This window comes from Ixodes scapularis, unplaced genomic scaffold, assembly GCF_016920785.2.
Source record: "Ixodes scapularis isolate PalLabHiFi unplaced genomic scaffold, ASM1692078v2 PGA_scaffold4__175_contigs__length_147842914, whole genome shotgun sequence".
NCBI classification, from domain to species: Eukaryota; Metazoa; Arthropoda; class Arachnida; order Ixodida; family Ixodidae; genus Ixodes; species Ixodes scapularis.
Genome location: NW_024609879.1, coordinates 108,759,883 through 108,782,625, shown reverse-complemented (window position 1 = coordinate 108,782,625; position 22,743 = coordinate 108,759,883). Strand labels below are relative to the sequence as shown.

The 22,743-nt window shown below is 40.8% G+C and overlaps 1 protein-coding gene across 1 annotated transcript in view; it reads right to left on the bottom strand.

The window, feature by feature from the left end:
• Positions 1–352: 352 nt before the first annotated feature.
• LOC8052696 (disheveled-associated activator of morphogenesis 1) overlaps positions 353–22,743 on the bottom strand; it is a 40,602-nt gene continuing 18,211 nt past the window's right edge. Inside the window, exons 14-23 of the mRNA XM_029972493.3 lie at positions 22,083–22,198; positions 19,549–19,665; positions 18,763–18,960; positions 17,644–17,750; positions 17,471–17,559; positions 13,868–14,082; positions 8,518–8,579; positions 5,248–5,440; positions 3,460–3,630; positions 353–1,661 (exon numbers count right to left, since the gene is read on the bottom strand). Coding sequence (XP_029828353.3) covers positions 1,335–1,661; positions 3,460–3,630; positions 5,248–5,440; positions 8,518–8,579; positions 13,868–14,082; positions 17,471–17,559; positions 17,644–17,750; positions 18,763–18,960; positions 19,549–19,665; positions 22,083–22,198 — 1,595 coding nt within the window. The 3' untranslated portion in view covers positions 353–1,334. The remainder of the gene's footprint in view (positions 1,662–3,459; positions 3,631–5,247; positions 5,441–8,517; positions 8,580–13,867; positions 14,083–17,470; positions 17,560–17,643; positions 17,751–18,762; positions 18,961–19,548; positions 19,666–22,082; positions 22,199–22,743) is intronic.

The following is a 22,743-nucleotide window of genomic DNA, read 5'->3' as shown; positions in this document are numbered from 1 at the left end:
GTGAGATAAGAAGCATGAGTGTCCCTTCTTGTTGTCACTAACATTTTTTTTGCAAGACTGAAATAGAAGGTTACTGACAATGTTAGTAAACAAGGCATGTTTTGCATTTAAATTTTTTTAACTTTTGCAAAAAGGGGACTCATTAATATTTAAACATTATTTATTTAAACAATATTATTAGTACCTCATACTACGAGAGGATGACGCTACAATTCTAGTAGAATACAGAAAAAAATTAAATGCACACTAGAGAAAAACTAAATAAGAAATTAATGCAAGTTGTCCAGACCAGTCAGTAAAACTCCTTAAGAACAAATACAGCAAAATAATACACACACACAGAACATATATATGGCTTTCACATACAGGAAGTGTTTTATTTACAAAAAAAGAAAGCAATTGTAAAGGTCTAAGAGCTTATAATCTAAATATGCAGATGAATAAACTGTGTATATGAAATGACTACATTAAAATCTGCTGAACCATATTATTAGTGGCCTTTCTTTGAATATTTCATTGATAGAATTTATTCATTTACATATCTAGATTATTTACAAAAAGTAAGACAACGTCCCACTTATCCCCACATAAAGAAGTGGGTACTCGGCAAACCTGCCTAAAGATGAGCTTCTCATAGCAGCGTACTTCACTTTGCTGTTCATTCACAAAATAAACAAAAAAATAATGTTAAAACTATCTACAAGAAACATGAGACTATGTTATCTCGAAACAACTTTTCCTTCAGTTTTGCAACTTGCCAACACATTTCAAAACACCACACGGGGACAGATTACTGAGATTCCTTCTTTCATGTTTCGTAATGGGAGCACCACAACGGACACTCAATATACTCACACCAACAGCTCGTAGCAAAGTGACGAATTGAAGCAACCACGGCTAAAGCTCATCTACATAGCAAAACAAGATGCCAAGCTACCGAGTGCCCAAACTTGCCGCTACAGACTAGACCGTATGACTTAAGCTTTCACGAATCAATCCTGTCTCAGCTAGTGTCATCGCTGAACCCGCATTTCATGTTCGATGCACTCTCATTTTATTCGGCAGTCAAAGGGCCATAGCAGTGACAACACAGGCACTGTTTATCTACACGAATGAGCTGAAATAAAAACTCTTCTCTCTAGACATCGAAGAGTACCAGACTCCTTTAAAAATTCCTGAAACAAAGTTTCGGCATCGATTGTAGTCAGACGCCAAAAGTCGTGAGGCGCACGACGATAAAATGAGCCAGCCGTTCCCAGAAGACCACCACAGCCTGCCAGCCGGTATATCTACAAAGACTTGGTGGAGGATTCAGATGTGCGACAGCCTAAAATTCACGACTTTAGCTTTCGCGATATGATACGGTCCCGGCTGCTGTCGTGAATTGCTGTTCCTCCGTTGACGATGTGTCCGTTGTCGACCACCATCGACGGATTCGATGCGGGGCTGGTTCCCCTGCGTCGGTTGCGCCTCACCTTGGAAAACTCGTCGCCGAAAACGTCGCCCGTTCGAAGGGCCGAAATGAGGTCGTCGAACTCTCCTTTGTCGTCGGAACTACCGTTCATGGCTTTCACTCCGTTCAAGGTGCCACCAAGATGCGTGCCATTGGCGCGCAGAGCTGCCAGACCACGTAGAGCTGTGCCATCCTTGCGATCTTTCTTCTGTGAATAAAAGGTAGTGTTGCAGCTTCATTTCTGGTTTCCGAGAGCCTACTGATCATGTAAATGGGGAAGTATGCCTAAGCGGAACTAATGTCTCACTGAATTGTCAGCGTAAATCCTTAGGTAATTACAAAGCGCCCAGCCCCCCCCCCCCCCCCCCCCCCCCCCCAGAAATTTTTTTTTTTTTTGAGAAAGTAAATTGTGCAATGTGTCAAATGCTTCTTCTCCACCCAAATGTGGTGCTAGCGGTTCGAAGCATATGCCCAAGTTTCAGAAATAATGGTTATCTTATGCAAACGTTTTAAGTGATTTTCTGAAATTTTCAATGAGAAAATGGTGGTCATAAGAGCCTTTGAATACATGGATTCACTTACTGAGAACGGGCCCCATTTTCCCAATGAAATTATAATGTTTCAACTTTTGGATGAAACATTGGTTAATTCTGAAACATGTCATCTGGTTCAGACCGCTAGCGCTACATTTCGGCGGAGAATGAGCATTCGGCGCTCTGTAGTTTAGTTTTCTTGTAAAACAAACACCAAGTTTTCATTTTGTAAAAAGGGGGGGGGGGGGGGGGAGGCACATTGTATAATTCAATCATCTTCTATCCTAGAGATTTTCAAGAGGTTTACGGTTTAGTTTGTTGACTTAGAGGAAGTTCCAGTTAACAGGCAAGAAAACCGTTTTGAAGAACTGGTAATTTAAGAAAAAAAAGGTTTTGTAATTTCCACTTATTACAGTTTGATTTCAGGGATCTCACTTCGATAGATATCTAGAGGAGTCAGTTTCTTCGTAAAACCTGTGAAATATTATGAAATTTTCACAATGTTTGCTCTGTGCAGTGTTCTAAGAGCTTAGATGTTTTTCTCACCTCAGTATATTAAGGTTTATTTCCCACTGTGCACTGCTGATCTATTGATAAAAAGTACAAGGCTGGCTTGATTTTTAGATCAAGCAGTAATAACATCTATATAAGAACATCAATAACCAGTAAATTTCCCATAACATTTGAAGCCTGAATTTGATACCACACTTTCAAGGATATTCCTTCAAAATTACACAGTGGTGAGTTGGGCTAGGGCCTTCAAATTAATTTCCAAAAGCAACTGAAATTAATACTGTATGGCATGACAATGACACCAGTAGCACACTTCAAAAGGTGAGGATGGCACGAATCTACAGTACACCTTGAGTGAGGACAAAACCCTAGTTAGCTTTGAAACTCACTAAATTCCTTAAATGGGCGCTCCGGCAGATTCTTGAGTTATCCAACCTAAACACATTTTCAGAATAGCCATGCTTCACTCTTTCAGCCTACTTGTCTCCAAATTCAAAATAGTTATTTAGAAAATGGCCAATGGAGGTGATACCAAAGCCAACATTCAAATTTTCCCGCAATTTCCGGTGGGGCGGCGTCACATGTTGTATTACTTGCAAGTCAAGCGGGCATCATAAAAAAAAAAAAAAACATATTTCGCGCATGTGCTGGCGCGAGCTTATTCAGCATTCATTTTACACCACCAGACTTCCTCTAACCCGTCGGGAACAAACTGTAATGTCCCTACTGTTCCCACATATTACTACATCTGCCGTCACAGTTCTAGTTTCGTCAGTAGAGCGAGTCTCAGCCTTTCAGACCAAACTTAAGACTTCAATACCTTCGCAAAAAAATTATTGTGACTTGTTTTTTTGCGTTACTGGTTCACACGTGTCTATTAATGTGTTGAAACAATCTTGAGGCAAATCAGGGGCTCTAAATTTTGTCTTAAAGAACCAGAGCAGAGTAACATTGGTCTACCTCGGCCTCCTGCTTGGTGCGACGCTCCTCGTCCTCCTTCCGCCTCTTGAAGTTCTCATTGTCGTTGCGGGCTTCGCTGAACGACGTGAGGAAGGAGTCGAAGATGCCAAAGAACTCATCAGGAGGCATCTGCAGTGGATCTTCGCCAAATCTTCGCACAGTCTTTTCGTACTGCATCAAGAAATAAAAGATGTGCTGAGCTTGTTGATCATGTTCGACTGAATCATAGAGACACGGTTGTGAACAAAAAAATAGTGATGCTCAATCACTGACAGACATGATTTGGTATGCAAAGGGTGTTTAAGGAAACAAATGGAAGGGTAGTGTGATGTGAAACGTTTTCGAACCCTCCCATAAATGAGAATAGGAATGACTGCAACTTTCTTCAGAAAGAAATACTGAAGTAGCTGTTATTTCATAGGACCACCTAAGACTATTTAAGAGAGGATATAGCATTTAGTCGTTAATATTGTATATTCTTTTATTGAATATTACCTCATTTTAATGGATAAAGTAGTAATATGGTTACAAGTACTACACCTATGTCCGAGCATTTCAATGCATGATGTACCCCCACAAACAATATGAGCTGAAGCGCCCCATTCAGCCTTTTTCTGCGTCTGAGGTCCCCACATGAACTACTGTCTCTTAAAGGGAGACACTACCTAGGGAAAAAAAATTTTGGAAAAAAGTTCATTTTGAAAAATGCCGTATTTACATCCACCAACATCTTGAGTATTCCCAGAATGTTTCATTAGTTTACACTGCATAGTTAATTTTTTATAAATTTTATTTTGTCCAGCGGTGCTATAGAAAAGGTAGAGGTTAGAGCACTTTGAATGCATTTTTCTCCATTCCACTTTTTTGGCATAAATTTTAATTTAGGAAAACTATTGTTTGTTAATGGGACAAAAGAAAAGACTTACTCATTGTTTTGCCTAACTCAAATTTTATAGGCAATGTAACTGTGGAATTGTTTTTTAAGGGGGGATGCTGGTCTAACTTTTTGTTTTTTATAAAAGATGCTAAGATTTGGTCGACGACATAAAAGGCAAAAACCTTATTTGATTTTTCACTGCGGGCTTAGCATAAAATAAATTACTTTTTGGAAATTTTGTTTTCACAGTTGCTCTCTCCAGGCATTCTGCTGCAGATCTAGTGAATAAAAACATTGGATATTATATTAGTTTTTTAACTATAGTTTTCCTGCAAACAAAGTCAGTGTGTTCCTTATAGAAACAACTATATTTTTCTTTTACAATTCATGTACACAGATGAAACTTTGCACTGCATTTTTACTCACAACCGCCAGTATATACTGTAACTTTCATTCATGTTCAGCCAAAAGTTCAAAAGTCGACTCTCTTGGGTAGTGTCCCTCCTTAAATTGTCAAATAATGGAAAGTAAGGACGCCCAACTTCGCATTCCATTCCTAGTTCGAACCACAGCTCTCTCAAGAACTGGCCGGTATGCCAAAGAAGATGAACGACTGTTTCAGCTCATTAACATGTTATCCGCCATAGTACCTCAACAGTATAACAAGATTCTAAGAGCCAATTTCGGGCGATACGTGACACACGACTCCAAAGGTAATTTTAAGTTCAGTGCGACGCCTCACTGCGAGATATTTTTGGCATTTGTGACTAAATCCTCAACATCTGAAAACTTTAATATGCTGAAGCTGTCCTTGTAGCACAAGTTAAAGATTGATAAAGGCCTCGACTTCACACTTCAGTATGTAATATTTGCTATTCCTAGTGCATCACCCTGACGCAATTGTAGCTTACCCTAGACTTCATGTCCTGGAAGCTGTCTTCCAACTCGGAAAACTTGTATGTAGCTCCTGTGATGAACTCCTTCATGACCAGAACAAACTTGTCCCCATGCTGAGCAGGCTGCCCGCGCAGGAACTCCAGCTCCCGTTGCACTTCGCTGAGGCCCGTCTTCAGGTCCTGAATTTCTCTGCTCAGTTCTCCAAGGCTGCCAGACAGAAAGGGTACTTTTCAAGCAGGGAAATCTGACTGTTTTGTCACATACTTTGCTGTGTCTTTATAGTCAGTGATGGGTGAGGAATGAAGCAGAGGTTCGACCTCGAGCGAGTGCTTTCTGCTTTACACAACGCTTCGTCACACACGCAGCTAAAGTCTAGCAGAAGATAACGAGAATTGCTGAAGGCAGGCAAAGCGTTTACTGGATTCTTAACTTGTCCCCGACTATAGCTCTAGATATAGCTCAAGCTTTAAAAGTGCTTTATCGAAAACATATTTTGAGACGTTTTCAAAAGAATCCTATGTGACTACAAACACACACAAAATCCTGTTTTCTTCACATCCTAGTGTGAGCCCACCAGATGCTTGAGCATTTGGTGTACTGACTTTGCTGTGTAATTTTTGCACACAAGGGGAAAACAGTCTTTTAGATAGGGTGTCACTATGGGCAGGTTATGAGCCTCAAAAGCTGAATTCCCAGATTTTATTTATAGAGACTCAATCCTTAAGAGCGCAGCTCTTAGGCGCCCATTTCCGGCTTGAGTGGCGCCGCCGTCTGTGTAACCGCGCGCGTTGCTTTGTGGGCATTTCCCCACTAAAGTTAGTGGGGAAATTTTCCCCGCTAAATTTAGTGGGGAAATTTTCACTAAATTTAGCGAAAACTTCCCACTAAATGGAAGGGGAGCAGGAGAGAAGGTTATAGAGGGGCAGGAGGGGCAGGAGGGGCATACCCTCCCTTTCACACCCTCCCCTCCTCCTTCTCAACAGCTGCGCTTTAATTCAGCATTACAGTGAATTATAAACGTCTCATTTTTTTAGGCATGTAGACTTCAAATCCATGGGAAACAAAGAAGTGAGTAGACTTAATGTATGTGCAACTGGTAAACTTTCTTGCTTCTCTGCAGTACACCAATTCATGAGGAAAAGGTAACCCTTTCCAAAAATTATGGCTATGTACAGACTGCAACAGAGTGAGCATGATCAAGCAAAGACATATTTTTGTGTTTTTTATTTGCAATTCAAATGTTGAAATAGTGCAGTGGAAATGACTCATCTAGGAGCTCAGGTTAAGTGGTAAACTCTTTGTGCTCATTAATAACATGGCTAAGTGTAGCATGTCCCCCAAAATACTGGGCGATTCAAGGAGCGGCCAGGCTCTTTAAATCGACCGCAAAATTCGGTTTCTTAACCTATCGCGCTACAATTTTGTGCAGCGTTGCCCACAGATGGTGCATTTTGTTCTGTAAAATTTGCAAAGAATGAACTTACCTGAGGAAAAAGTAAAAAAAGAAAAAGGCTTAGCTCCTATGGAAATGCAGCGAAGCCACCGGCCTTCAAACAATACGGTGCCGTTTCGCACAAGAGACAAGAGATGGCGCAAGCGGTCGCAATGCCAGCGCACCAGAGCCGCTCTGCAACGAACGAGCATACGGCGCCAAGAGCCGGCATCTTTAGCAGACGATTGTTTTGACTCGAAAGCGGCGCGCGTTCTGCGGGCAGTGACAGTTGCAGAAACAAAAACAGGTGCGGTAACAACAAGGAACTGCAATGCAGACGACACAAATACCACGAAAAAAACAGTTAGAATAACCCAACAAACCACTTTTTTAATCGATTATGTGTCCATTCAGTGTGTTTTATTAGTAAGGATGATAAAATAATGCATTGGCCACTGATATGAAAAAAGCTTGCACTGCTTTTGAATTGAGATGGTCCACTAAAGATGTCAGCTCTCGGCGCCGTATGCGCGTTCGTTGGCGGCGTTCGTTGCGCCATCTCTTGTCTCCTATGCGAAACGGCGCCGTATTGTTTGAAGACCGGTGGCTTCGCTGCATTTTCATAAGAGCTAAGCCTCTTTCTTTTTTTACTTTTTCCTCGGGTAAGTTCGTTCTTTGCAAATTTTACAAAAAAAAATGCATCATCTGCGGGCAACGCTGCACAAAGTCGTAGCACGATAGGTTAAGAAACCGAATTTTGCGGTCGATTGAAAAAGCCTGGCCGCTCCTTGAATTGCCCAGTAATTAAGCAAAAATAGCACATTAATATCAGCGACCAGAAGTATCAAGGTGTAACCTTTCTCAAATGTGTCTTTTACTGGTGCAATTAACCATACTAAAATTTCCATTCTCTACTCCCAGTAGAACTATAATCATTTAAACACTGTCAGAAGGAAGTCTAACAATAGCCATGTTTGCCTAGCTTATTCAGAGACTGTGCCACTAATGCCGGCAAGCACAGGTAAGTGCATACCAAACCATTGTTATTTAGACTAAGTGATTTATACAGCAGCATTTAGCATCTTTATTTATCACCATCTCTTGCGTGACGCTCGCTTGATACGCCAGGTCTATGATTTTTTACAAGCCACTTTGGTGTGTACATTCTTTGGGGGGACATGTTGTAGAATGTTGAAAATCTACAGTGTCATGTTCTGCCAAGGTGTTGGACAGTGTGCATGTTATGAGCTTAAAGAGCGATTCCTAGAATTATTGTATAATGAGTAAATTGTACTAAAGGTCTAGATTTCAAAAGAGTAACAGATTTTGTAGACCAGATGCATATGCGTCTGGTTTACTCACTGCTGCTTCTCTGCAGGACACTAATGCGCGAGGGAAAACACGCATCCTAAAAAAGAGATGGCTAAGTGATGGGCAGTATTTCAACTATACGTATTTGAAATATGTACTGAAAATACTTCTGAGTAATTTGTTTTTGTTTTGTATTTAATTACATATCAACAAATGTATGTGTCAAGTGTATTCAAATACTGAAAACAGTATATCAACTGCCGTAAAATACCGAGCAAGTGCCCACTCAAAATTTTAACATAATCACAAAAAAATAGGGTATGGGTGCATGTGAGGTCATCAATTTTATATATATATGTACTGTGCATACTTTTTCAGATGTTTCAAATATTGAGGGTGGGTACTTAGTGCGTTGTGAGTTCTGACACCCTACGTTGTGAGTGTGTAATTAAATATGTGACTATTTTATCAAATTATAGTGCCATCTATGTCATTCTACATCATGAATGTTTAAATATGCTGCAAAAGGTTGAAAACTTACTTGACTTTCGCTGCTTTTTTGGCATGTGGGATGTCTTCTTCCAGCTGAAGAATGTCCTTGAACTGAAAAATAAACCAAAAATGAGCTCCCAATTTCTGTGTGAAAAACCAAAATTTTACCAGAAGTTAGTATATTGTTCAAATGTCAGTGTCCTAAACATATTAATTTTACATGAAGTAGAAGTAAAGTAGAAAGAAGTAAAGTAGATTTTACTAAAACAACAGATTATGGCTGACTGCCACATGGGCTCCACACACATTTGATGTGGTTTTAAGTTTGCCTGTCCAGGAGTAAAATCATAAAATCATAATCATTTCATACAATATAATACATCATATGTTTACAACTTAAATAAGCATTCTTTTTTCAAATGTTACTGACTTTACTGTCAGAGTGCTAGCTGTGGTCTATATAAATGCAAGTGTTTTAGCAATTAATATAAAATTCTGAGGTCTAAAATGTAAAAGAAATAAAGGACCTAGTCTAAAAAAGTAAAAACAAAATTAGTAGTTACAAACAATCAAGTTTCACATCTACTTGCTCAGCAGCCATAAGCATATCACGTAAAACATACACCCCCAAAACAATTTTTTATTTGTGCAGCTGTTTTATACTAGTGTTTACTGACACTGCACGACAGTTAGTACAAACATGGCACCTCCTCACATTTCACTGAAAGAATATGTTGAGAATCACTAAAGTTTAGCCATGTGCAAATAGCACATTTTGATTTTGAAGGGTGTGTGGTTTGGACCAAATATATTTTAATCTACTATTGAATAACCTTAGCTCGACGTGAGCACGTTGATGAAGTTAAGTAAGACAGAAAGAATAAACATAGGAATAGACAGAACAGCACCTCTTTTGTTAAAACAAATAGCTTCATCAATATCATCTGTTGGGCTAGTTGGTTAGACATGATCAGATAAAATTAGCGCAAACGACAAGAGAAGAGAAAGGTAAGAGAGGACAGGACAGAGCGCTACTCACAACTGACGTTTTAATAGAAAAGACAAGAAGGAAGTGAAGCATTTTTAAAAAAATAAAAGGAAAAGGATAACCCAACGAAAATACGCCCGCGCCCTAGGTTGTCTTTCTAAAAGAAGAAGAAAAACGCCAAAATCGTGACTACCTTGGGTTGCTGTACTAAAGGAAGAAGAAATAAGAAAACATCTCAGAAAATAAGCTAGAACGTTCAGATGTTGAACACTTCGTCGGACCTAATGTGACACAAAAGTTAAAATTCTATCTTCATGTACACTACACAATTCTTGCGGCGTATGGATCGTTACTGGTTTAGTCCAAGATAGTGTAGTTCTTTTGGTGAAAGGGTCACCGAAGGGGCACTGATGCAGGTGTTCCCGCGCGTGATGATGGCTTGCGCCTTGAAAATTTCTCTAGCTCTTTTTTCGCCGTAACGCCTCAGCACTTTGGTGTTGTTCAGCAAAGGCGAGCAGTGACAGTCTCGTACATGCACGGCGAGGTGTCCTGCTGGTGACGACTTTAGTGCAAGAGCATGTTCTCGAAGACGGTCATTAACACATCTTCCTGTCTGGCCCACATACACATTTCCGCATGTTAACGGTATCTCGTAGATTACACCACAGCTGCAGTCCACGTATTTGTGTCGATGGTTTACTCCACAATGTGCATGTAGTATCTGCGTGTTGTTGATTTTCGGACAGAGCTTCTTCAACTTATCCGGTGCAGATAGCACGACTTCAACATGGAACTTGGAGGCCACCTTCTTTAAGTTATGCGAAATACGATGAATGTATGGTAGGACTGTTGGTCGGTGTCTTCTGTCCCTTTCTTTGTCTCGTTTACCGCGTGAAGTAATCAAACACTCAGCGACTTCATACAGCAGGGAACTCGGGTACCCAGAAGACTTGAGTCTTTGCACTTGGGCATTAAAACTATCACTTGCTGAATGTGCACAAGATTTCTTTAGTGCTGCTTTCAAGCAACTGGTAACAATACCTCGTTTTATAAGCTTGGAATGGGCCGAGTCAAACTGTAAAAGTCCTTTCTGGGTTCGTGGAGAGTACATCCAGCATGTATGGTCTTGAATGAACGTCAGCCTGAGGTCTAAAAATTGCAGGACCGCATTCGCTGGTGTCTCATAAGTAAAATTGAGGCCCTTTCCTCCTTTTAAGAAGTCTGAACGTATGTTGTTGATCATTTGTGCCTCTTTGTCATCCGGGCTGCATGTAAGTAGAACCAAGTAGTCATCCACGTATCGAAAAATACGGGATATTTGTTTGTTAGACGTTCTGTTGGCTATCTCTCTATCACATTGAGACAAGAAAATGTCGCATAAGATAGGAGCTACACATGACCCTATACAAATGCCCTTCTTTTGTATGTAGGTCTTGCCATCAAAAGTGACCAGAGTGGCAGAAAGGTAAAAGCTCAGAAGTTCTAAAAAAGATTCAACCGGCATGCCACATTGGTTTTGAAAAGGAATTGAACCGTTTGCTTCTATGCATTCCTCTACTGCTGTAAACAGCTTATTATGTGGGATCGAATAAAACAAGTCTTCCACGTCAAGAGAAAACCCATAACGGGCTGGAGTGGAATCTTGCTCCAGGTAACAAATTATCTCCTCTGAGTTTTTTTACCAGAAATGGATCATCCAGATGAAGATGGATGACTACTTGGTTCTACTTACATGCAGCCCGGATGACAAAGAGGCACAAATGATCAACAACATACGTTCAGACTTCTTAAAAGGAGGAAAGGGCCTCAATTTTACTTATGAGACACCAGCGAATGCGGTCCTGCAATTTTTAGACCTCAGGCTGACGTTCATTCAAGACCATACATGCTGGATGTACTCTCCACGAACCCAGAAAGGACTTTTACAGTTTGACTCGGCCCATTCCAAGCTTATAAAACGAGGTATTGTTACCAGTTGCTTGAAAGCAGCACTAAAGAAATCTTGTGCACATTCAGCAAGTGATAGTTTTAATGCCCAAGTGCAAAGACTCAAGTCTTCTGGGTACCCGAGTTCCCTGCTGTATGAAGTCGCTGAGTGTTTGATTACTTCACGCGGTAAACGAGACAAAGAAAGGGACAGAAGACACCGACCAACAGTCCTACCATACATTCATCGTATTTCGCATAACTTAAAGAAGGTGGCCTCCAAGTTCCATGTTGAAGTCGTGCTATCTGCACCGGATAAGTTGAAGAAGCTCTGTCCGAAAATCAACAACACGCAGATACTACATGCACATTGTGGAGTAAACCATCGACACAAATACGTGGACTGCAGCTGTGGTGTAATCTACGAGATACCGTTAACATGCGGAAATGTGTATGTGGGCCAGACAGGAAGATGTGTTAATGACCGTCTTCGAGAACATGCTCTTGCACTAAAGTCGTCACCAGCAGGACACCTTGCCGTGCATGTACGAGACTGTCACTGCTCGCCTTTGCTGAACAACACCAAAGTGCTGAGGCGTTACGGCGAAAAAAGAGCTAGAGAAATTTTCGAGGCGCAAGCCATCATCACGCGCGGGAACACCTGCATCAGTGCCCCTTCGGTGACCCTTTCACCAAAAGAACTACACTATCTTGGACTAAACCAGTAACGATCCATACGCCGCAAGAATTGTGTAGTGTACATGAAGATAGAATTTTAACTTTTGTGTCACATTAGGTCCGACGAAGTGTTCAACATCTGAACGTTCTAGCTTATTTTCTGAGATGTTTTCTTATTTCTTCTTCCTTTAGTACAGCAACCCAAGGTAGTCACGATTTTGGCGTTTTTCTTCTTCTTTTAGAAAGACAACCTAGGGCGCGGGCGTATTTTCGTTGGGTTATCCTTTTCCTTTTATTTTTTTAAAAATGCTTCACTTCCTTCTTGTCTTTTCTATTAAAACGTCAGTTGTGAGTAGCGCTCTGTCCTGTCCTCTCTTACCTTTCTCTTCTCTTGTCGTTTGCGCTAATTTTATCTGATCAAATAGCTTCATTAGGCACCTGCATCCAGCCCAAGAAACCCAGAGATGAAAAGAAGGAGGGCAAAAAGCGGGAACAGGAAAAAGTGAGGGGTGGTAGGGGAGGATGAAGGTGACACAGACAGGAAAATTACTAGCGAAAGAGGTGCTGTTCTGTTCATCCCTATGTTGATTCTTTCTGTTTTATTTATTGAACAGTGTCTCCTATATTTCCACTACCGCAACATACTTAAACGAAAACCCAGCTAAGCTCACGAAGATTGCTCCCAAGCTTCCACTTGTTCATTTCTATGCTGAGTTAATTATAATCCAACTACATTTATAGACTCTAGCCTCAGAAAGTGCTGTGCCTACATTTCGATGGCAAGTAAAACAACACATTTGAGATAAACTTAAACCTATATAGAGACACGCAGCAATACCTAATCAAGGGAATCTATAAATCCTCTCATATGCAAAGATCCTTTCTCAGATCTCGAATTTAAGAAAATAAAAAGGCCAATCTTGAATTATGAATGCACGCTGTCAGGATATCCCTGACATATACTCTTACATAATAGCAACAGCTTAATTGTGAAAAGTTTACTGTAGCTTAGATATCAACATTTACAAAGGCCCTTTCTTATTAAATACACCAGGCTTGCCCGTGCACCATATCCCCTTGAAAGTGTGCTTTCCACCCACTTTCCACTCAAGCATTCGACTGCAATATTTATACTTTTCTAAATGTTGATCGCGGCGGGTTAACCCCGTTTAGCGCGCTTCTTACCGAGCACCGGTGCACTGCAGAGAAGCAAAATCCACGGGTGTTGCTTTTCTGCAGTGCACCGGTGCTCGGTAGAAAGCGCACTCAACAGGTCTAACACACTACTATCATCGCTTAAAAAAAATATGAATATCGCAGTCCATCTCGAAGCGAATATTGATTAGCGTATTATTTAAAACTACATGTACTATACGAAAATTCGAATATTCGCCCAACCAAGTACACTATCTAGATTGATACTCAAAATAAGCCCTCTCCACCACACTAGTAGACCTGAATAGCCTTTATTCTAAAAAACAAAATAACTGACCATCACTTGTCAAATTTTGTTGTACTCTCAACATCTATGTGCACACACTTTCTTGATTCACAAACCTTTGTCACCACAACAGAATAGAAAAAACCTGTCTCCTAAGCTCCATTTCACACCAAGCCTGAGCGCAGTCCATGCTACAATTTGATGAAGTCAATCAAGCGCAGCACCAAAAATGTGTTGTCACGACGTTTACTGTCTTTCTGCGCTTGCTGTCATTGGCTAAACTAATCAAGCAAGTATGAAAAAGCTCCACAATAATATTTCTAAAAATAAGGTCGGTAGTTTCACCATGCAAAAGCCACTACTTACCTTCTTCTCGAGCGTCTCAATGAGGTAGTGCAGCAGGGTGAAGTTGCGGTTGGTGCTGGACTTGGTGTCTGCCAGGTGGTTGAGGCTCGAGAGTTTGAACCCCACAGCATTGCCTCTCTGTCCCCGGTTCATGTAGTTCCCAAATGCCAGGACCACCTCGAGGAGCTTCTTGAGCCGCTTGCTCCGTTGCACCTCTTTGGAGGCCTCGAGCACAGCTGAAAGTGTTGGAAAGTCTCAGTTTTGAGGCCATTCATGATGGATTCTCGAACTGGGTGCTCGAGACCCCAGGGGTCCTCCAAAAGTAGCCACATGGGTTCTCCTAGCTCTCGAATTTGCTCAACCATCCCTTCCACATTGTAAAGTGTTTTCTCAGTTTGAGAATAATTTTAGCAGCCCTAAAGGTAACCCATTAATGCATAACTAAGCACCAAAAACACTAGTACATATGTGATAGGGGTTCTCAAGATATCAATCTGAGTTTTATAGATCAATCAGAGTTTTATTGTTTCCCAAACAGCTTTAGCGGCCTTTCTAGGGTTACGCTTCACATCATAAAGCAGCACCGAACTAAACAAACTACATGGCAATCCTAACCATAATACTATTCTTGAACTTTTTAGGTAGGGGTTCTCAAGATCAAAAAGCTTCAGAACAGCTGGCCTACTAAAAACACTAGGATTATTTACTGGCTATCATTGAGTATTCTCAAGCCCTAACAACTGCAGTCTACTGATGTAAATTATTTATGGATGTCACAAAACACAAAGATAAGAAATGCAACAATGCGACTTGATTTTAAGAATTTTGAACAAGAGATGATGATGATGATTGCGACAGTGAAGTTACAGAGGCTACAAAGTGTCAGAAATTTAAGTCAGTGAAACTTGCGTCAGTACTGCAATTCCTAGAATAAATCAGTCAAAAATTTAGAATATAACAAGTACATAACAATGCAGTTGCTGTTGCATTGCAGTAAAAATTACTCTGCTAAGTTCATCATAAAAATGATGCAACATGGTCCATTTGAGCACTCATTCGAAATTGCATGTTACAATAACTATGAGTTTCAAAGATTCATGACCGTACACAATTGCCGAAAAGATAGACCGGGACAAGAACTTGACGTAAACACTAGCGCATTCGCAACTAACATTTATTAAAAAAAAACAATCCCTTATATAACCATGAAGAACGTCAGTCATACTACAACCGGTGTAGCCTTCTATCAATAAATTCACATTCTTTTGTCATGAATGTGTCACTTGTACACCTTGTGCCTTCGGCTTTAATCTGAAATGCCTCGTATAGCTTTCTAGATCCTTTATCTGGTAGATGTCTTTATTCATACGTGATTTTGTGTATTACATGTTGTAATAAGCATTTGTTTTTGCCACGAATGTTCTAAAAATTGACTGAATAAAATTGTATCTGCAGTTACACTGTCCTATTGCAGCTCTCACTCATCACCCTATTTGAAGTTGAGCACTCTGAAATGCTAAACTCCCCTAAAGACTCAAACTTTCAACTGTCATAAACTAATGCTCTGAAAAACTCTAAATTTCATAAAAAAAGTTCCAAAAAACTCTTTTCGATTTTCCTCGAAAATAAGCTCTGAAAACGCAGTATCCTACACATAGGGTATATGCCGATTGCTGATTTAGCCGCCTCCCATGCAAAGTCTTCACAAAAAGCCTGCATGATAGACATTAGACATATAAACCATGTTGATTTAATGTGATACTAGGGATGAAGGTAAACATCAAAATGCACAGAAGGAACAAAAAATAGACAGGACGACGTCTCAAACTCTGCTAACTTGTTTATATAGTTCACATTTTTATAAAATCCCCAACTCAAGGTATTTACCACCAACAGAGAAGGACAAAGTCTATAGAGGTCAAGTGCAACAACCTCCATCACACAATGTAATAATGGCGACAACCTTACAGGTCGACAAGCTAAGGCAGCACCGATTCTCCTTCAAACTTCAACAGAAGGATGATTCCCCCCTTCTATTTTGGACACAGTTCCCACTTCTGACACAATAATGCCCTCTCCACCTAATACCCGCAGAAAACCCTGAAACGGCCTTCGGGCCAACACAATGTTGGGAAACAAAAAAACAAACAAAAATCAAACAAAAAAAACTGCAAAGCAACGAGAAAAAAACAAAGGAAAGGGCCTTACAAACATTTTGGACGGTCAGGACATAAGCTCCCTGTTTACTCTTCAAGACAACAAAACCACACGCACACACAAAAAATTGACATTACATTTTTAGCAAGTTTTTTTAATTGTCTGTTTTGTAAAGTCTTCGGTCGGAAATGCATTTGAAAGGTTGTGTCCATTATATTATTGAATCGGTAGAAAGACAGTGGAAAAGGGTGATCAGTGTAGAATATGATGACAGTTTTATCAAACAGAAATTAGAATTGTTTATCAAAGGCAGGAGAGAAACTAAACAGAATCCAAGGAACTGCTTTGCTGTATTCCCCTATTTTCATAAGATTTTCCACAACTTTGAAAAAATGTGGAAAGAAGTTTGGAATGGAGAAGGTCTTTAGTTAGAATTTCAGATTATGTAAATTAACACCATTTAAAACAGGTGTGAGTGAATGCAAAAAGGCCCATAGGGAAAATAGATATGTTGTGTGAATGGTAACATTGTGTATGAAATACCATTAGAGTATGGGTTTAAGTATGTAAAAGTGACATCACGCGGAATCAGTGACATATTAAATGAATGTATAAGAGGAATGTGAAGAGCAGTGCACAACGGTCTGTTCGGAAACGGAAATGATAATAAGGAGAACAATGTAAAAGGAGTAGTAAGAGAAACTGTGCGGTCAAAATCTCTAGGAAATTTTATGAGTCAGGCTTTGCTAGGATTCCAAAACAATTCAAAAGCTATTTATAAATGTAACGCCAATTTTTGTTTGCTTGTCAGTTTTGTTGTGTCTTGAAAAGTGAACAGGGAACCTATGTTCTCATTGTCTGGAATGTTTGTAAGGCACCCTTTTTTTTCGGGTTGCTTTGCAGTTTCTTTTGTTTCTCAACCTTGTGTTGGCCCAAAGGTCCTTTTGGGGCTTTCTTCCAGGGGTATTAGATAGAGGGCATCTTTCGTATCAGAAGTGGGAACTGTGTCAGAATAGAAGGAGAGATTGGTTTGTTCAAGCTTGAAGGAGGATGGGTGGTGCCTTAGCGTGTCGACCTATAAGGTTGTCCCCATTCTTACATTGTGTGATGGAGGTTTTGGCGCTTGAACTCTATAAACCCCGTCCTTTTGTGTTGGTAGTGATGAACTTGAGTTTGAGACTCTATAAGGAGGTGTACCAAATAAACAAGTTAGCCGAGTTTGAGATGTTGTCCTGTCGATCGTTTGTTCCTTCTACATTTTGATGTTTCTCTTCTTCCCCAGTCTCAGGTTAAATCAACATGGTTAATATTCCTCAGCTCACCTGCACCCTCCCTATATTTTCATTAGACATATGTCTCATTCCCTACATTTTATAATAGGTCCTGAAAACTCTGTAACCACCAAATGGTAACCTGCTTTTTAGGCATCTCTTTAGACATGTTCAAGGAGATATAAAATCAACTCACCAACAATCTTGGGCTTGCAGTCTGCAACCCTTTCTTGGAACTTCTTCTTGTAGTACAATGTCTTCAGTCGTTGTTCATAGTGAATAATCCTAAAGTGACAATGCAGGAATATTATTTCTTGTCTGAATGTTATAGTTACTATTACTGAAGAAGTTAGCATATGGTGCACTTGCCTGCTGATTTCATAGAGGAATCTGTCAGCCTTGGCCATGTTGTCCAGCTCTGTGCTGTGTTCTTCCAACAAAACTTTTTCCTCAGGGCTTGGGAGAAACTTGAGCAACTGAAAACGGTGACAAACAAAGGAGGAGACCAAAAAAACTTTGAAATGACCACAGGGACATTTTGAAGTATTTACATAGAGGAATAGGCTTTTTAAAATTGTGGCAACTATAGCAGTATATTTTGTTTCAGCTGTTAACAAAGTTGCTTGAGTCTCAAGCAATCTTATCTCTAAAGGCCCGTTCACACTCTTGCGACCGACTTTGATTGAGAGAGACCAGACAGGTTTTTAAGCCTTTTGCGACTTCTTAGGACCGGATGCGATGCAGCGGAGCTGGTCCTAAGAAGTCGCAAGAGGCTTAAAAACCAGTCTTATCTCTCTCGGTTGAAGTCGGTCGCAAGAGTGTGAACGGGCCTTAACTTTTTTTGCAAAGATTGATTAGGTGGAATGCTTTTCCCATATTGCTGGCTTTGTCACCCTGCACAACTCAGCATGAGAAACCAGATTCATAAAAGACTTCACAATCTGTGGATCTGTACAAATGAAATGGGACATAGCAGAGCAGAGATAAAAATTACATTTATCAGTTCAAAAAATGCCATTTGTTCACAGTTTTGTTCTTAATTTGAAGCAATTGCAGATTAATGAAACTACTGCATTTATAAGTAGTGAATATTTATTTTCCACACTCTTAATAGTAGTGCTTGAAATAATAAAGCAATACCAGAAAGCTATATTTCAATAAACCCAAAATCCGCAAAGCTAGGTTCCATATTCTTTCTACATTTTTCTGTTCCTGTTGAGACTTTTGATACTATTATGATGAACAGAGCTACAGGAAGGAGGAAATAGCTAACTACAAAAAAACCGACAAACAGTGTTTTTTCTGCAGTTCCAAGCCTAAATAGGCTGCACTAAATGCGCGGCACTCACATTAGTATAATTGCACGCTCCAAGCCCTGGGGTGTGTGAGAGTCACTGAAGCTGGGGGCGTGACAACTGAATGACTCCCCTGCCATTCTGATCCCATCGGTTACTATAGAAACAATTTAGACAAAGGCTGTCTGCCAACCTGTTCCACCATGTCCTTGGGCAATTGGTCCTTGGAGTCCATAGAAAGAATGGCCTTAGAGATTTCCTCATTTGTGAGCCTCAGCTTGGACAACAGGATGGTGCAGTTCTGGGCCCTGCGACCGTCGATCAGCGACAGTTCCCGTACCCGGGGACTCCTGGAGGTGATGGTAGTGATGTCCTCCAGAGACCCATTGGCCTGCAAAGAGGATGCTTACAATTTTCGCACAACCAAAATTAACATCTTTCGTGTTTTCTTAAAAAAGGTATGCTATTTGTTGCCTGGTCATTGACCAGAATCACTCGAGCACCATGCTTAGGCTGTCCACACTTTTCTTTACTGTTGTCTTGTGCTGCATGTTGGTAGTTCATCCATTCATGTTACATAAAGTTTGCTTATGAACCATGGGGCACTAATATCTTGTTCTGGCTGTGGTTCTGAAATGCAGTTTTTTTGGACTGTAGATACAGTGTTGGAAAATCATGGCACTATCGTGTTGCTTTATCACAAACTGTTTTAGCAAACGGGAGCATGGAAGGCCCTTACCACACTTTAGGTTTAACATGACAGCAACAGCTAGTGACAACTGGCAACACTGGTTTTATAAATATGGCTGAATGGCATTACTCATCAACTGCGCACTATATAGCAATTATTCCGGATAGTTATTAGCAAACAAAAGCCAACTCAATTAAAGGCCCTAACACCAAAGAAGCCCTATTTTTATTTACAGAGCGCTTGTTTTTGGCTCCCAGAAATTCAACCCGAACAGTGAAAGGGACTCACCCCACAACCAAGCTGTTTCTGGTATGCTGAAAATGTTCTGTCAATGTCTGCAAGGTCAATGTCCTTGTACATCTTCATATCATCCAGCTCCGTCCACACCGTGCCATCTACTCTCGTCTGAAAAATGAAATCAAACAATATATATACACAAACATGCAAACCTGACGTCACGCCACAGCGGTGGTGCTACTATTGTCAGGGCACGTGTACAGACGTTTTACTTCACATTGCTCTGGTTCCTGCACACGCGCAGCACCTACACCTCATGCAGGAATTGCACATTTGCCCACACCTCGTGTGGGGTTGTTTGCAGCACGTTGACCTATAGGTACTAGTTGTTGAAAGAAATATAATACAAAAAATTGTAGAGCAAGACTTTTTAAATTGTGTTACCTTAACTTGACCAATAGACTGATCTCAGCAAGCGTTCCTCGCATGCGTGATGCCGCCATAACTGTACTTCATAGGAGGCTGGCACCAGCACATGAGACAGCTTGTGCCACCTTGTGCTCTGCTCGCACAGATCGACCCTCAGCGTAGATGCCATGTGTGCAGAAAGACACCAACTCCCACAATGCCTGGCGGCAGGGGTGGCATAATGAAACTGGTTGGGAAATAAGTCTATTGAGGCAGTGTCTATAAGCTTGGTCCTTCTACTTTCTCACAGAGCACACATACAACCAATCATAGCGTCCTAGGTAAAAAGCATAGCAAATAACGAGTTGAAGAAAATTTGTTTTTTTGCGAAAATGCTATCTGCAAAAACTTGAACACCTTCAAGAGAGGATGTTCTCTTTTGTAAGTAACTGGGCTTCTTCTGTTGATTGCAATGTCGTTAATAAAAAGAGTCTATTACTTAAGTATGGTATGTTGGTAGTGAATTGCACCATTTGTTTTGTGGTGACTAGACGCACCGATAAGAGAGTCCAGTCTCGGCAGCAGAAAAAGAGAAAAAGACGCGTGCGCTAGCTGTACGCTCACGAAGATCAGTTCCTGACGAGACACCACTGAAATAAAATATTGTTTTGGAACGTCCGTCTCCTGCCTGTTTCTTTCACCACAGTTTAATCCAAGTGATTATTGATTAACACTAATATTTACAAAATGACACAGCAGTAGATGACAATAAAGTCTATGGGAAAGACTGTGCATCACTAGCACAATTCACATTACAGATTGCTTAAAACTTAATGGGGTACGAAAACGAAATGACGAGAGCATGAGCTTTCTACCCCTCGCTTCAAAGTCGGCCAGCAAGAAGCGCAATGCGCATTGCATTCGTGGTGTCAATAGTTCATGCATGGCCAACGTTACTATAGTTGCCAGCTTTGCCGCTTAGAGACGTCAACGTGTGACAATCTCGCCTAGTAGTAATATCCGAGGAGTGCATGCCCCATGGCCAATACTTAGCTTGCCCGTAATGTCATTTGCAGCCATGCCAGTATTTTAGGTGCTACAATTAAGCGTTCGGTACAGTGTGTTAGTTTCACACCGGAGTAGTAGTAGCTCGAGGGAACCAGTAAGTAGAAAAAAAGCATCAGTACCAAACAATGGTGACACTTGCAAGATATGTATATGAGGTATATTCACTGGGTGCCATATTTGAGTGCAGTTTACATATTCACAGCGCATCAGGGGGGGTAGAGATGTATGGTTGGTTTGGCAGAGGTCCATGCATTATTTGATCAAACTTTTACCTAGCGTCTGCAAAGAACGGCGATCTTGATAGTGAGGAATGCACATTGCGGAAGCACGGTAAAAGCTTTAACATATAAAACGTAATGAACGCGTTGGCGTTCTTCGCCAAGTAACATTCATGACTAAGTAACTGCATGAGCGAGCCATACTACCGCAAACTGGTGCTGCTTCTTAGGAACTCATGACGTGGCGGCATTCTAATGGAGATTAACAGGCTGCAACCAGATGCAATTTTGAAATCTGTTCATTTGTTTTAAAATTAGTTTTCTTGACTTCTCTGCCAGCAGGCCGGAAGCACTAGTCAAGGCTAGTGTTTCTGGGCTGCCAGCACAACATAGACCATATCTCAACAAAGGAACAAGTACAAGCATTTTGTTTCCTGACCCCCTTAGGGCACACCAACTCAAGTGGTACCAGAACACATGAGGAGCAGCTACTGTTGAGGACAGCAAGGTAGTCACTATTCTCAGTCATCAACCAGCATAGACAATTGCAAGCATGGCACCCTGACTGGTGCCCCATGCGTGCAAGCACGTACAGCTTGTGCGTGACCACAGCCTTGGCAAGCTTGCAATGCATGGGCTTGTCTACACAAGCAAAACATGTGCCGGCGGCCAGTCACCTCACTTGCATACATCTACGCAAAAACACCTAGTTTTTGGGTTTCTAAACTGTTTCAACATTTTAATTATTCCCAACTGATGTTGATTAGGTATATCCTTACATAAAAATGTTTATCTATTACACAAGATAAATCATACAAATTAGAACATACTTCCCAATGACTGAATGACTGAGCCATAATATCTACAAATGACTATCCAGATTGCACATACCTCTGGCAGCTTGGACCAGTTGAAAGACTTGAGAGGGTTTGTAGGCTGCGGGATGTTTTTCGTTGCCCTGGTTGTTCTTGTCAGGGGCATGCATGGTGGAGGCGGCGGGGCAGATCCTGCAGTACAGGCAACAAGATTCATGAATCACAACGAGAACTGACATTCTAGTGAACCAGACCCTGAGAATGCCACCATCCGTTGGTGAGCAGCACCAGCTTGTCACCTATCTTCGAAAACTCAGAAGTGCAAAAGACAAGTGCCAAAGTTAAAAGGATTGCAGACCTTGTCTCTAAAAAAATAAGCATATTTAGGTTGGAATTGAAGCGAGTCAGTTTCCACTATATATTATGTTTTCCTCTATGCCCATTGCTAGTTGAAATATCTGGTTCTGTTGTCCTTGTCTTAAATGTTTCTTCTCTCTTCAATCCTGATAGTGTATTTTTGTGTGTTCCTAATCATAATACAATGATCTTGAAACTGCTTTCGAGTTCCCCAGAAGTCTTTGCAGTTCTTATCTTGTTAACTGAAACATATTTGCCAAACTTGGCTTTTTTTAGTTTCAATTTAAGAAAGCTAGTGTAGTGTGTAGAAATCAGTGCAAAAAGAGAGCCGCCTATCGGGCACCTCAGAAATAACATTGCAACTGCAGCAAGCGTTTTTG